Source organism: Phascolarctos cinereus, unplaced genomic scaffold, assembly GCF_003287225.1.
Source record: "Phascolarctos cinereus isolate Bilbo 61053 unplaced genomic scaffold, phaCin_HiC Scaffold_5;HRSCAF=322, whole genome shotgun sequence".
Classification (NCBI taxonomy): Eukaryota; Metazoa; Chordata; class Mammalia; order Diprotodontia; family Phascolarctidae; genus Phascolarctos; species Phascolarctos cinereus.
In genome coordinates this window covers 298755508-298770488 of record NW_027555958.1, presented here as the reverse complement: position 1 = coordinate 298770488, position 14981 = coordinate 298755508, and the positions used below count along the sequence as shown (strand labels likewise).

At 45.7% G+C, this 14981-nt stretch overlaps 1 protein-coding gene across 1 annotated transcript; it reads left to right on the top strand.

Moving 5' to 3' along the window:
- Window positions 1-424: 424 nt before the first annotated feature.
- CDK5RAP3 (CDK5 regulatory subunit associated protein 3) lies at window positions 425-12468 on the top strand. Its single transcript, XM_078156002.1, is given in 15 exon segments — window positions 425-681; window positions 937-982; window positions 2418-2549; window positions 3321-3421; window positions 4546-4594; window positions 6245-6423; window positions 6685-6821; window positions 7504-7648; window positions 8068-8178; window positions 9499-9580; window positions 10302-10343; window positions 10346-10389; window positions 11189-11394; window positions 11813-11984; window positions 12125-12468. Coding segments are annotated over 15 exon segments (1650 nt in total). The 5' UTR covers window positions 425-543; the 3' UTR covers window positions 12191-12468.
- The last annotated feature ends 2513 nt before the right edge of the window (window positions 12469-14981 follow it).

Sequence of the window (14981 nt, the reverse complement as noted above, 5' to 3'; positions counted from 1 at the left end):
CACACAGCTAGTGAGTGTTATATGTCTGAGACCACATTTGAACTCAGGTCTGCCTGAATCCAGGGCCGGTGCTCTATCCACTGTGCCACCTAGCTGCCCCCCAGCCCGCTTGTTCTACAAATGAAAGCACACGGGCTCCGGCTCCAGGCCTTAACCTGCAGCCAGTGCGCTACTCTAGGCCTCGGGACGGGGAGGCGGAGAACATCTGACGTCACCAGGACTCAAACAACACTTCCAGCTGAGCCTCGTGGGAACCCGGGAGCGAAGAGCCCGAGCTGGCGGCTCTCGGACGCAGCCTGCTGGCGGCACTCCCCAACTACAGCTTCAGCCCGACCCGGTCTGCCCACTCTCCGCCGCACAGAACACTCCCCATTGGCTCTACCTCGTCTTCTCCCGCCTCCCTCCGTCTCAATCCATTAGGGTCCAAGCGAGGGGAGGGACATACGCCTAGGCCGTCCTGATTGGTCGTTGGGAGGTGACGACGTGGCTTTTCGGGTGGGACACGTGGGTCTTAGCGACACCAGTAAACAACCAACCCTGTGTATGAACCAAGGTGGAGGAGGCACGCCTTTCCTAGAAGTGCCGGAAGCGGAAGGGAAGAAACATGCAGGTCTGGGGGAAAAGGGTCTCGTGGGGGTGGGAGGGCTAATCCCCGAAAGACACTTCAATTACCAGCGCCCCGTACGTACCCCAACCTTACTAACCCTTCCTTCACGCGTCTCCAATGGCCAATAGAACCATTAACTGACCCGTTGAGCTCGCGCCCTCCCTCATCATCCCACCGCCCACGCGCCCCATCTTTGCTGAGATGGTTTCCGGAAAGCGTCTAGGAAAGGGGCGGGGCGTGAACGGCCCCCAGTGAACCCTGTCCCTCCCCAAAGCTCGAGTCCCGCCCCTTCAGTCACGTGCTGCTTCTCCTTCTTTGTTTCCCGCCAGGACCACCAGCACGTGCCCATTGACATCCAGACCAGCAAACTGCTTGGTACGAAGTGGTAGTGGTGGTGGTGGGGAGGGGCCGGGCTGGCCTGGGGCCTGGGGCTGTGGCCAGGCTGGACAGGACCCAGTCTGGGGTCGTGGTGTGAGCCTGTCGGTGGGTAGAGCCCAGGCCTGTATCCTTTAAGATCATCTCCCCAGGCTCTGATCCCCAGTTGCCTCCTTTTCTGATGCATAGTAGCCCTAGTTGTGGACAGAGCCCTCCAGGCTGAATGTCCAGTCCCATCTCTGTTGCTCACTAACCAAATGACCATGGACAGCGCAAGTCACTTTCATTCCACAGCATCCTCTCTGTCAGTAAAGAAGATGGATTGGGTAACCTCTAAGGTCACTTTTCATCTCAGACAGTTTATGATTCTTGGTATCATCGAAAACACTTCATAGATCGTTTAATCCTCATTTTACAGATGACTTAACCAAGAAGGGAAGAGTAATTTGCTCAAAGTGGCAGAGCCAGGTCTTCTCACTCTGAATCCAGAGGCCAGCACTCTTTTCATTGTACCTCGATGCCTCCTTTGCTTTGGGGGAAGAGGTTGACTTCTGTGGTTTAGTTTATCTGTAGACTGAACTTGCATTGTCTCTCAGTTCAGAGGATCTGATTTCAAATCTTGCCTCTGAAGCTTTCTACTTGTGTGACCTTGAGCAAATTTTTAACCTCCTGAGATTTCCTCATCTGTACAATGACAAGATGAGGCTAGATGGAGTCCCTCAATTATCCTTTCTCTGCTCCCTGTGTAATTTTATCATAGATTCATCATGGATGTTATTGAATTTAGCTTGAACAGAATAGATAGAAAGCCTGGAGTCCTGAGCTGGTTCCTTCTATGAGCCTAGTAGAATAGAGCAAAGCAAATTAAGTTCCTCCAGCTTTACAGCCAATGTCAGAAATAGGACTTGAACTCAGGTCTTTCTGACTTCAAGTCTGCTCCCTATCAGCTAGGGCGTACTGCCCAGGATCACAAATAATGGGAATTTAGAGCTGAAAATGACCTTTAGAGATCTAGTCCAACCTTGTCATTTTATAGATGAAGAAACAGGGCCAGGGGAGATGACCTGCCTAAAGTCACATAAGTAGACTTTGAGGTAGAAAAGCTGCATGTCCTCTTTCTTCAACTCCAGGACTTGTTCTGCTGTACGACACTTCCTTCCTTGTCATTGCCAACTTGAGCTCTTCCTCTGTCTTTTTATTAACTCTGTTACCATATAAAGATCATACTGAGTAGGAAGTCAAGTTCCCAGGGCTCATTTTGCCACTAGCTTCTCTATTAAAACTTCTTTGCCCCCATCTTCTTCCTCTCTCAGGCCAGTTATTACTCACTGGAAAGTAAATAGCAAATTTCTGTCCTTTTGGGGGGGTCTTTGCTTATTTTATGTGGTTTGGGTAACTGCCGGGAGACTCTGTTACTTGAGTGTTTCTGGTGCAGACTGGCTGGTGGACAGGAGGCACTGCAACCTGAAATGGCAGAGCCTAGTGCTGACAATCCGAGAGAAGATCAATGCAGCCATCCAAGACATGCCAGAGAGTGAGGAGATTGCACAGCTGCTCTCTGGATCTTGTGAGTGGATCAGGCCTTAGTTTTTTTGGTGTTTTGTTGTTGTTGTTATCTTTTGTTTTTACATCACCTTAATTCCCCAATATATCTATCACTCCCTGACTCTCAGATAGCCATCCCTAATTTTAAAAAAATCACTTCTGTTAGTATCATACTCTAGCCCCCCACTTCTAAAAAGAAGGGATAGAGATGCATTTCCATCTCTCCTCTGGGGCCAAAGCATTAATTTGTGTTGTTGTTATTCTTTCTGGTTTACCTTGTTGTGGTCATTGTGTACATTGTTTTCCTGTTATTGTATTTGTATACCAAAATTTGTTTTCCATTCTCTATTTGATGGACATCTTCATTTCTCATTCTTTATTCCCATACACAACAAAAGTGCTGCTAGAAGTATTTTCCTATCTATAGGATTTTTCTTTTTATCATGGGTTTCCTTGGGATATTTGCCTAGCAGTAGCACCTTTGGGTCAAGGACTAATTCATAGCCCCACCTACAGTATATTTGTGAAGCATTGAGTTCCTAGAGTCTCTTTTTGACTGAGGCAGTAAGTTTGACATATTTCAGCTGAGCTATTTCCTGTGCCCTTAGCAATTCAGTCTGTTCTAGAATAGTTTCTTTTTGGGGGTAGGATTCTGATTTCCCCAGAGTGGCAAGGGAATGGAAGCATATGCCTTTCACTGTTATTAGTAAGGCATTGAGTAAACAGTTTCCCAGTTTTCCTTAGAGTGGACTTTACAAGCCCTGATCAGCTTTCTTTCTTCTGTGGCTTTCAGACATTCACTACTTCCATTGCCTGAGAATTGTGGACCTCCTCAAAGGCACTGAGGCCTCCACGAAAAATATCTTTGGCCGCTACTCTTCACAGAGAATGAAGGTGACCGTGGACCAAGGGGAAGGGGACATGTCAACCCATGAATTTGAGCTTAAGGGAGATAAGGTGATCTAGTGAAACATGTCCTAGATTTGGAGTCAGGAAAGAGCTGGGTTTGAATCCTATGTCCTGAGCTATGCTGTGTGACCACGAGCAAGGCCCTGGGCCTTTCTGAGCCACGGTTTCCTCATCTGTAAAATACAAGTACCTGTAGTACTTCTTTCATGGGGCTCTTTTTTGAGGGCAAGATGAGATGAACTGTGCAAAACACTTTGCAAACCTTCACATACTATATAAATGCCACTGATTATCTAGGTGCTTTCTGGTGACTTGTGGGCCTGAAGACCCTATCATCTCTAAGGTCTCTTCTAGCTTTAAATCTTATGATTCTTTGAAGATTTTTTAAAAAATACATTTTTCTTGATATCTTTTTTTAATATTGCTGAAATTTCCCCCAGTATTTCTCCATCCTAGAGAGCCATCTCATGTAACAAATATTGTTTTTAAAGGAAAAAAATTAGCAAAACTGATCAGTACATTTAAAATGTCCAAAAACATGTGCAGTGTGCCACACCCCTGGACCTCTCAGCTCTTTGAATGAGTGGGACCAGGGTGGTGATCTCATATTTCTTCTCTGGAGCTTTGCTTGTTCTTTGTAATTTTGCAAAATTTAATTCAGTGTTTTGTGGTTTTTTTCCATTGTGTATATTGTTTTCTTTCCATGTTTCTCTGTATTCATCATATTTATCATTTCTTACAACTCAGTAATATTTCATTGCATTAATGTGCCACAGTTTGTTTGCCAGTCCCCACTCTTTGAAGATTAATATCAACTTCTCTTTTCAGATTTACATAGAAACATTTCCTGAAACTCCTCTTTGCATAGTAAATTCCTGTGGAGGCCTCCCTTTTCACTTTGTATATTTCAAACTTATGCTGCTTTGGGGATTACTTGCTTAGTACCACCCTTTTAAAGTAAACTGCGTAATTTAGCTATTGTTCTGAGTTAATGGAAGTAGAGCAGGCCGTTTAAGTGTCTGATATGGGGGCTGGAGCTCAGAGGTAGGGCAGTAATGCTGCTGCCATTGTGTGTCCTTGCTCACTTTTCATTTCCCTTCATGTTTCAGGATTGGCAGGAGATCGTGTCCTTGTATGAGAAGGACAGCACTTACCTAGGTAAGGTGACCCAACCCCAAGATAGAAGTAGGAAAACAGACTCCCAAATGTTCCCGAGAATTTCCATGGGCTTCAAGTTGGACGTATGAGCTGTGGGTGTTTGGGAGGCAGAAAGAACCTCATAAGATTTTTGCTAGGTTTGCTATATTGGTAGGGAAATGCTATAGATATGGCTAAATTAGATTTTAATGAAACATTTGATAGAGTCTTGTGCTATATTTTGGGCAAGGTGATCATACAGTTAGGTGGGTTTGGGCAAACAATATAATGGAATATTACTGAGATGTAAGAAACGATGAATCCAGAGGAGCACGAAAAGAAAACAATATATACGATGACCACAGTGGGGCAAATGGGAGGAGCCACAAAACTCTCAAAAGTGAATTTCACAGAATTACAAGGAACAAATGGCCGCACCCAAAAAATTGTTCCTGCTCCTGTCACCCTGAAAAGAGGTTTTCAGTGATCTATCCACAGCCCTGTGCTGTTTAGCATTTTTTATCAGTACTTTTGATCAAGACAGATGGCATGCATTTCAGACTTACGGACTATCCAAAGCTGTAGACAGAAGCTAACACTTGGATGGTAGTTAGGATCCAGTAAGCTCTTGACAATCTAGGATGTTGGATGGAACCTAATAAGATGAAACTTATTAAGAATGAATATAAAGTCTTTACTGGGGTTCCAAAATCAACTTCCCAGATACATGATGGAGCAAAACATGGCTAGATGGCAGGCTATATCAGGAAGCTCTGGGGTGTTAGTGGACTGAACATAAGTCAGCAGTCTGGGATCCCCTAAAGCTAATTCATTAAGACTTCATTAAGAGAGGCAGTGTTTAGGCCTCAAGAAGTGTTGGTGGTGTTTGTCGTCCTCTGCCCTGGATTAGCGTCTTCAAGCCTGGGGACTACATTTTAGGAAGGATGTTGAGAAGGTGTGGAGAATGGCCAGAGGAGCTTTGGTGAGGGACCTCAAGGTCATTTCATATGAAGATTGGTTGAAGGCATTTGGGATGTTTAACCTGGAGAAAGAAAAAAAAGCTTAGGGGATGCATGACTGAATCTGGAGGGCTATTTGTGGGGAAAGGAAAGATTTTGTTCTGGCTGCTTGTAGAAGGTAGATCTGTGAGTATTGGGAGGAAGTTGTAGAGAGGTAAATTGAGGCTCTACATAAGGGGAAAACATTCTAACAATTAGAGCCATCTAAAAATGGGGCATGGTGCTTTGAAGGGTGGATGGCCAATTAGTGTATATTTTAGAAGGGTTCTTGTTCAGGTAAATGTTAGACTAGCCAGGTGCTGAGGTCAGGTCCCTGTCAACTCTGAGATGCTGTATGTGTATCATCTGATTGTATTATAAGGATGGTCAGAATCCATGGGGGAGCTTGAGCTTATGCTCAGCAAATGCCACTCGTGTCCACAGAACTTGTGTGTGTGTGCACATGTGTGTATATGGATGTATGTGTGTGTATATGTGTTGCGTGAACTCCTTCACCCACTAGCTGCTAAGACGCATCTGTGTGGAATACAGTACGGCAATTCCATCTACAGCAATGCCTAGAGGTTGTTTACTCCATGGGGAATCCTGGAGGAAATTTGCCTTCTACTTAGAGCTCTGAACTGGTTTTCTTGCCTCCTTCCCCTTCCCTCAGTGGAAATCTCCAGCCTCCTGGTACGGAATGTTAGCTATGAGATACCGTCCCTGAAGAAGCAGATCACCAAGTGCCAGCAATTGCAGCAAGAGTACAGCCGCAAGGAGGAAGAGTGCCAGCTGGGAGCTGCAGAGATGAAGGAGCGTTTTTATAACTCCTGCAAACAGTACGGCATCACTGTGAGTGCGCTGTGGCCACCGTTCCTGGTCCAGAGAGATGGGCACTTGGGGCTTCCACCTCACTCTTTAGTCAGAGTTATGGAACATTGGATGGCATATTGTCCCAACCCTAGTAGTCCCAGGTTCTCTTTGAGAAAGATTTCCTCCCCCTGTCCACTTTGCATGCAGTTTCCGACTCATCTCACTGGACTCAGGGGTTCCTGTTAAGCTGTGGCTTCCCACCACTTCTCTATTAGGTCACATCCTCTACTTTCTCTTTAGGGAGACAACGTCCGAAGGGAGTTGCTGGCTCTGGTGAAGGATTTGCCAAGTCTGTTGACTGATATTGGGGCCAGGGTTGAGTCACTGTGGGAGGCTATCGAGCTCTACCAGGCCTGTGTGGGATTTGTGTGTGAGAGGTAAACAAGGGGCCTTTTTTCCTTTAACACATTTCAGCAAATGCTTATTAAGTGTTTATTATTTACAGAGTACTATGTATCTCTGGGAGAGAGATAAAATGTTTAGATAACGTATATTGGATAAGATATAGTGTTGGCCTTCGTGAATCTAGAAGCTAGTAGGGGAATATGACATATGTAGTATATGCCATATTTGTGACTGTTGTCAAATTAGAAAACTGGTACAGATTAATATGTGGAAAATGCTGTAGGTATTTTTGGTAATGAGGGGAAAAGTATTGACAGCTTTGGAAATCAGGAAAAGCTTCTTAGGAAAGGTAGTATTTTAGCTGGATTTTTTTTTTGTGAGGCAATCGAGGTTAAGTGACTTGCCCTGAGTCACATAGCTAGTAAGTATCATGTGTCTGAGGGCAGCTTTGAACTCAGATCCTCCTGACTCCAGGACTGGTGCTATATCCACTGCGCCACCTAGCTGCCCCAATCGCCCCTTCTTTTTAACTTACTTTTGATACAACACTTGGGTTTTCTGTTTCTAACCACCCATATTTAGCAAAGAAAACAAAAACAATCAACTGTATAGATCTCGCCCCTGAAGAGAGGTGGTTCCAGAGGTTGTATAGTTTAGGAATCCATAGTGATGCCGTAACTGGACAACGGGAAGGTAATGACTTGTGCATTGAAGCCCCACCGAGCAGGTGGTGCCAATGCTGAGACATGTGCAGAAGCGGGGAAACACGACCGTGTATGAGTGGAGGACAGGGACAGAGCCCACGGTGGTTGAGCGGCCCGGTCTGGAGGAGCCCCCTGAGCAGGTGGCGGATGATGCGGTGAGTGTTAGCTTTGATGTGGAGGCCCCCGTCCCAGAAGGGATCCATTGCTCTTCTGCCTCTACCAGGAGCTTCGTCCACACAGCCCATTTTTTGGTTTCCTCAAAGGAACATAGGGGAGAGTTTGAGTGAAACCTTGGGAAGACAGACCAGAGAGGCCATGTTGGCCCTGTTGTTTTCTGGACTGGCCCTTGAGCAGCTATACTGGAGGGTGGCAGCATGGGAAAGAACCTAATCTGGAGGAGCATCTTTGGACCCAGCCACCCTGCTTGTACTGTGCTGTCTGGCCTTTATATCTGGAGGTCAGAACAAAAGAGGTGGACATTGTGTTAGGTCTCTCAGAAAAAAACCTAGTAAAAAGGAATGGGAAAACAGGCCCATCTTACCCACTTCCATTGTGTTTCCACTCCGTTTTCCAGATTGACTGGGGCAACTTTGGGATGGAGTCGGCTTCGGAAGGGATTAACTATGGCATCTCCACTGAGACAGATGAAATTGATTGGGGAATCTCACTGGAGCCTGATTCAAAGGTTAAGTTTTATTTTATTTTTTATTGATTTTATTTTTTTTTCTCTTTTGTTTTATTTTTTAAAATTAATTTATTTTGATTTATCAACAATCACTTCCATATGCTTTTGAGTTTAAAATTTTTCTCCCTCCCCCTCCCCACCACCCTCCCCAAGACAGCGCACAATCTGATATAGGCTATACATTTACATTCCTATTAAACATATTTTCACAGTGATGTTGTAAGTAAGAATTAGAACCAATAGGAGGAACCACCAGAAAGAGGAAACAAAACTCAACAAAAGAAAAAAAATAGCATTCGATCTGCATTCAAACTCCATAGTTCTTTCTTTGGATGTAGATAACATTTTCCATCACGAGGCCTTTGGAGATGTCTTAGATCCTTGTATTGCTGGGAAGGGTTAAGTTTATCAATATTAGTCATCATATAACGTGGCTGTTATTGTGTACAACCTTCTTCTGGTTCTGCTCACTTCACTCAGCATCAGTCCATTCAAGTCTTTCCAGGTTTTTCTGAAGTCAGCCTGTTCATCATTTCTTATAGCACAATAGTATTCCATTACATCCATATACCACAACTTGTTCAGCCATTCTCCAGTTGATGGGCATCCTCTCAATTTCCAATTCAAAGAGCTGCTATAAATATTTTTGTATATGTGAGTCTTTTTCCCATTTATATGATTTCTTTGGGATACAGCCCTAGAAGTGCTATTGCTGGGTCAAAGGGTATCATGATGATTTTAAAATGTTCCACTTGATGTATCCTTGGCTTTAGGAAATAGTATAATTCAGGATGCAGCAACTTTTCAAAAGTGACACTATCAGTTCTGAATTCTGTTGTCTGGGAATCAGGGCATATTGTAGTAGGCCTGGGAGGGGTGTGTCGTTCTAGTTATGGGGCGAGGTGCTGGAAATTTGGACAACAAGTGGGAAGAGAGTCTTCCTAATGTTAAGTCGCAACTAGTCAGTTTTTGGCACTGAATTTCTTGGGACAAAAAACTCCTTCCCCTTCCTCCTATACCAGGGAGAATTTGAAGGAAAGGAAAGAGGATCAGAAGACAACTTGTAAAAGCATTGGCATGGGTGGTAGGGGAAATCCAAAGGCATTGGTAGTGATGACTTCAAGTACCAAGTTTGCCAACTAGGTTCTTGAGTCCTGCTGTTGTCAGAGTCTGCATTGTTGAACTGCTCAAGATAATTAAAGTCAGGTATTTGGGCCACCCTAGTTCTTTTCTTCTTTTTCCTGGTATGTAAAGCCTTTATTCTGTGGGAGAAATTTTCCTGACTCTGCATCTTAATGGAATCTTTTGGTCTACTTCTAGGAAGCTGGTAATGAAGGAATAAATTGGGGCGATGGAGATGGTGATCCCGTGCAGATAACAGTACTAGAAGCAGGAACCCAGGGTAAAATTTCATCATTCCCTGCTGTCCTTTTTAAAAACAATGAGCTTCCAGACTTCTGTGGGGTCAAGAGCTAAGGATACAAAGAAAAATATACTGCAGTGATTGAGGCTTTTTAACACCAAATGTTTTAAGACCAAATGTCTTATGCTTACATTCTTCTTGTGGGAAGAGGGGATGGTCGTGATCAAGGGCTTGAAATTATGCCTAGATACACTTGGCTTTCTCTTTCCCAAGGCTCCTTTGGGACCCAAGTGTCCACATGGCCTCTTGAAAACTGGTCTTGCCAAGTAGTTCCAGGAGTCACTGGGCTATGAAGTCAACTCCTGGGAATCGTGGCATAGAAGGGGTAGAAGTAATGTAGTAACAAGGGTCTACCACTAGAGGACACTGTGGTATGAAACTTGGTCTGACTTCAAAACTGTTGAGAAGAAGCTTGGACCTTTTGTTGCAAAGCCCAAAATTCATGTTCATTTTAAACCTGTTTCTGTATCTTCTTATTACTCAGCCAGGTGGTCATTGGTCTCAGGCCCACTCAGATTGAGACCGTTCAAGAGAGGCTGTGGTTCAAGACATAGGGGAGGGGGTTGCTGCTTTAGTGTTCTTTAGTGTTATTCCCAAGGCTGGGGTGCCCAGGGCTTCATGCCTGTAAGGCTTTCTTTCCTGCCCTGGCACTGTGATCTCTTGTAAGCTCTACTTTATTGTCTTGTTTTTCTTCTGGCAGCTCCAGAAGGTGTCGCAAGGGGTCCAGATGCTCTGACTCTTCTTGATACCCCGAAACCCGGAATCAGTTTGTTGATGAACTCATGGAGGTACTAGGAGTTCTGAGAAATAGGGGAAAGAAGCATAATGGATTCTAGGGCAGGAGGGTAATTGTAAACTATGTGACTTTAATGTTACCTTTTTGTGTATAAAGTACTTCTGTGGAGATTTACCTGGCATCCCTGCCAGTGGTATGGTAAAGGTAATATAGTTCTGTGTTTGTCTCCTAATAAGTCAGTGGGAAAAGTGTGCATAATCAAGGAGTTGGAGCTTTATGGCACCCCGTTTTTAGCACAGAAGTTCATGGGGTAGCATTGGGTATTTGTCAGCTCCTTTGCCCCAGGAGGGGTTGCCTGAGATCTTTGGTGCCTTTTCACCCACAGAGCTCAGCCCCATACTTCTGCCAGTCTCTGACTTTCATTGTGGTGGGACAGAGTCTGCCCACAGTCATCAGGTTTCCTTCTTTCTTTAGTTTGGTGGTTATCAGAGTGTTTAGTACATGGCCCCGTAGACGATGTACTCACATCCTCTTCTGCTGGACCCTTTGAGTCCCTTTAGTTTTGCTGCCTGACCTATGTCGTTTCTTACTGTTTAGGGAGGGAAAGAGACTTAGGACTGGGTGGGGCAAGTGGTGACAGATTATGGGGAGGAGGACTGAGGCCAGAGTCGCCTTCAGTTATAGTTGATAAGTCCTTCCCCTTCCCCCAGGCACCAAATAAGGAGCACTCTCAGGCTTGAATTTTGGATCAGCCAAAGGATCCCCAGTGGTTTAAAGATTCACTCAACTACCAAAAACTTGACTGAACTTTGTAAACAGCTGTCCTGACCCATTTTGTTCTTTTTTCTCAGTTAGAAATCTTCTTGTCCCAGAGAGCATTGGAGATGAGTGAAGAGGCAGACATCCTATCAGTGAGCCAGTTCCAATTGGCTCCACCCATCCTGCAGGGTCAGACGAAAGTGAAAGTGGTTGCCATGGTGTCAGTTTTGCACGATCTGATTGGCCAGCTCACCAGTCTTCGAATGCAACACCTGTTTATGATCCTGGCCTCACCAAGGTCTGGTTTTCCCCTGTATATTTGATGGCTTGGGTAAGAGTATGGTATAGGGCTTCCTCTTAGGGTCCTACATCCACAGCAGCAGCTCTGAAGCCTGTATGGTTCTTCCTGTTCTTTTCTTGACCCCTTAATACATCTCCCTGTTTCCTTATTTCCTCTACTATCTTTTTATGCTTTCAAGGTTAAAATTGCCTCGGGGTGGGAATACCAGTTGCCGGTTGTATGTGCAGCATCTGTTTCCCCAGTGCTCAGAGTGAGGTAGCTTGCTTCTTGGAGAGGAAGGGTTTCAGAGTCTGAGGCTGGGTGCCAAAACACTGATCTCACCTGGATGTTGCCCGGAAAGCACAGTTAGGTCATGAGGTTGTGGCCCCACGATTGGTAATTAGATCCCATGCTTTGGTCTGGGCCTCTCATCCAGGTATGTGGATCGGGTGACCGATCTACTCCGGCAGAAACTGAAGCAGTCTGACCTGTTGGCCCTGAAGAAAGAGCTGATGGTTCAGAAGAGGCAGGAGGCTCTTCAGGAGCAGGCCTCTCTGGAGCCCAAACTGGACCTGCTGATAGAGAAAACAAAAGAGCTGCAGAAACTGGTAAGAGATGGAAATCGAGACCCCTGCCAGTGCAGGCAGGCCCTAAGGCCGAGGTAGCCTGGCCTTGGAGAGTACAGTCCTTCGTTCTTCCTCTGCTCTCTGACCCCCCGTGACCCTCACTCAGTGTCACTCTCTCGCAGATCGAAGCAGACATTTCCAAAAGGTACAGTGGTCGCCCTGTGAACCTGATGGGAACCTTCCTGTGATGCCTCCTGCCTTCTCTCCTGCTCAGCCTTTGGGATGGAAGCGTACTGGACGAGTGGGTAATGGCGTAGGCCTCTCTAATTGAAAGAGCCAATAGATGGGAAGAAAGCCTCAAAAAACTGTCGGTCTAAAGGGGAGATTTAGAGAACTTACTCTTTGCCACTTTACTCCCTGTGAGAAGTTGTCGTGATTGGCTTTGTGGTCTGGTTAGCCGGTAACCATTGCTTTCAGTTGAGTGAGGCTTAATTAAATTAAAAAATAAAAAAAGCTTTGCATCTTGCTTGTGGTTTTTCACACACTGTTGCTTCTCTAGTCCTAGAGTTTGGCCTGTGCTCACCCATGGTCCTCCAGCCCTCTAGACAGCTCTCTGCTTCTTTGGGAACAGGAGTTAAGGATTTTTTCTGCTCCAGTTGTGGTGGTTGGGAGGTCCCTAGGCTCTCATCTGCACATAGGTCAGTGAGGGAAGAGAAGGCTTCACTGATAGCAGGGCCAGCTGGGGCCCTCCCTCTCTCTCTCTCCATACCCAGGCCCTCCCTGCTACATGGCAGACCAGCAGCCAAAGGAGAGCCGGACGGAGCCAGCAAAGCTGTATTTTCCTCTTAATCACAGCTCACCTTTAGGCAGAGGGAAGATGTGGCTGTGGAAGGGAGGCTCTGACAACCAGAGTGGAGACAGGAGCCATCACCTTCAGTAGCTGCTTCCCCACTTCCCACACAAACTTGCTTCCTTCATGATGGGATGGGGCTGCGGCCCCATCAGAGCACCCCTCTCCCAAGCCACCTCCTGCCCCTACTCCCTTGAAAGGGGATGGGGGGTGGGGTGGGGGTGGCCAGCAATTCGATTTTAATTTCATAGCAGAGCAGTTGATTCATGGCTCTTTGTCGCTGGCGTTGACTCCTGTAATGACTTTCCATCAAAATGAAAAGTGGAGTGACACCACTCATTATTCCTGCTGCTTGTTATCTCAGTTCTGGGGAGGGCCGCCCCCTCCCCACTGCCTTTCAGCCTACCCGGACAGTGAGTGATGGCCCCTATTAATCACCGACCCCATGGACTTCAGCGGACACACACTATCCAAAGGAGAGAGATAAGGCAGCATGAACTGCTTGAAGCCATTCCTATCAATTAATGTCAAACCATCTCTTTCCCCCCAATCCCTGCCTAGTTACCCTTCTTTTGAGGAGATGGAGACTGAAATGAAAGGCTTAAGCACTGGGAAAAAAAGGAATTGGCGTTGAATGTTGAGGGAAAACTGATCTTGAAATGGAAAGACATGCATTGAAAGTAAGTTGGGCCCAAGTGAATAACATTCTGTCCTGTGAGCGAGGCACATGTGGAAGGTTGTAGGAGTTCAAGCTTGGCCCTGGCACCTTCCCTCTCCTCTGTTCTAACTCTTTCCCCTTGGGAGAAGGCCCCTGCCGTCCAGGCCCATCCCTTACCTCCTGGCCCACCCTTGCAGCTGCTGGCTCCATTTGGACTGCTCTCCAGACTCCAGCTGCAGGCATCGCATCACTGAGGCATGGTACCCTCCTCACCCTTCCTGCTGTCCTTCCTCCAAGCACCAGTCCATCACGCTTCCTCCACTGCCCACAGACAAGGAAGTGCCCGCCTGGGCCGGTGGGACTGTTTATATTCCTGAGGCCCAGGTACTGTCCCCCTGCCCTTGAGAATATTAGCCCTTGCCACCCTTCCTTTAAGAACTGGACATAGCCAGGGTCAGTGAGGAGATAGGAATATTCTTCTAAAAGTTTGACTTTTATTGAACTCTTTCCATCAGGAGAATCTAGACACAATAGGCATCTCTAATTCTTATAAGTCTGTTCTAGGTGTTCTGTGGGAGGTTAGGGGCTTCAACTGGGTCTCTCTCGTTTTATGTCTAATTTACAGGCAATCTTGTAATTATTTTTAAATGCCTATTTTGTGCAGTATTTTGGCTTATTGTGGTTGTTGAGTTGTTTCAGTTGTGTCTGACTCATTTTGACCCCATTTGGAGTTTTCTTGACAAAGATACTGAAGTGGTTTGCCATTTCCTTCTCCAGCTCATTTTGCAGATGAGGAAACTGAGGCCGGCAGGGTTCAGTGATTTGCCCAGGGTCACACAGCTAATAAGTCTCTGAGGCCAGATTTGAACTTGGGAAGATGTTTCTTCCTGACTGCAGGCCCAGCACTCTGTGTACTATGGCACCACCAAGCTGCCTTTAATCTATAGGCTAAAGAAAATTGTTCCCCCAAAACTTTGGGGCTTCTAATAACTACCTATTATACAAATGCTTCTTTGGCTACATCTGCGTTTGTCACTATTTCCCTTCTCATCCTTCCTGCCTCTCCAGCCTAATACTTACCTCCAGTAACTGACAATAACAGCTAGCGTTTATAGTGCGTTTGAAGGTTTGCAAAGCAAGAGCTTAACATGAGGTGTCCCAGAAGTCTTAGTACAGCTTTAAGTGTTAGAAAACCCAAAGCCTTATGCTGAAACACCTTTTAAGTCATCTCATTTAATCTTCACAACTCTGAGAGGTAGGTATGATTGTTATCCCCATTTTATAGATGAGGAAACAGATAGCTTAAGTGACTGGCTGAATTAAGTGCCTGAGGCAGGATTTGAATTCAGGTCTTCTTGACTCCCAAGTCAAGTGTTCTGTCTATACTACCTAGTATACCTACCACTCCCCTAACCAAATAAAAAAGGTAGTGAAAGGAGAGCTGCAGTATTTTTCAGGCTCACTTCCTGATACGGTCCTCTTCCGTGTTCTTAATGTCATGTCTTCCTTCAGAGAGTTATCTGTCATGTGG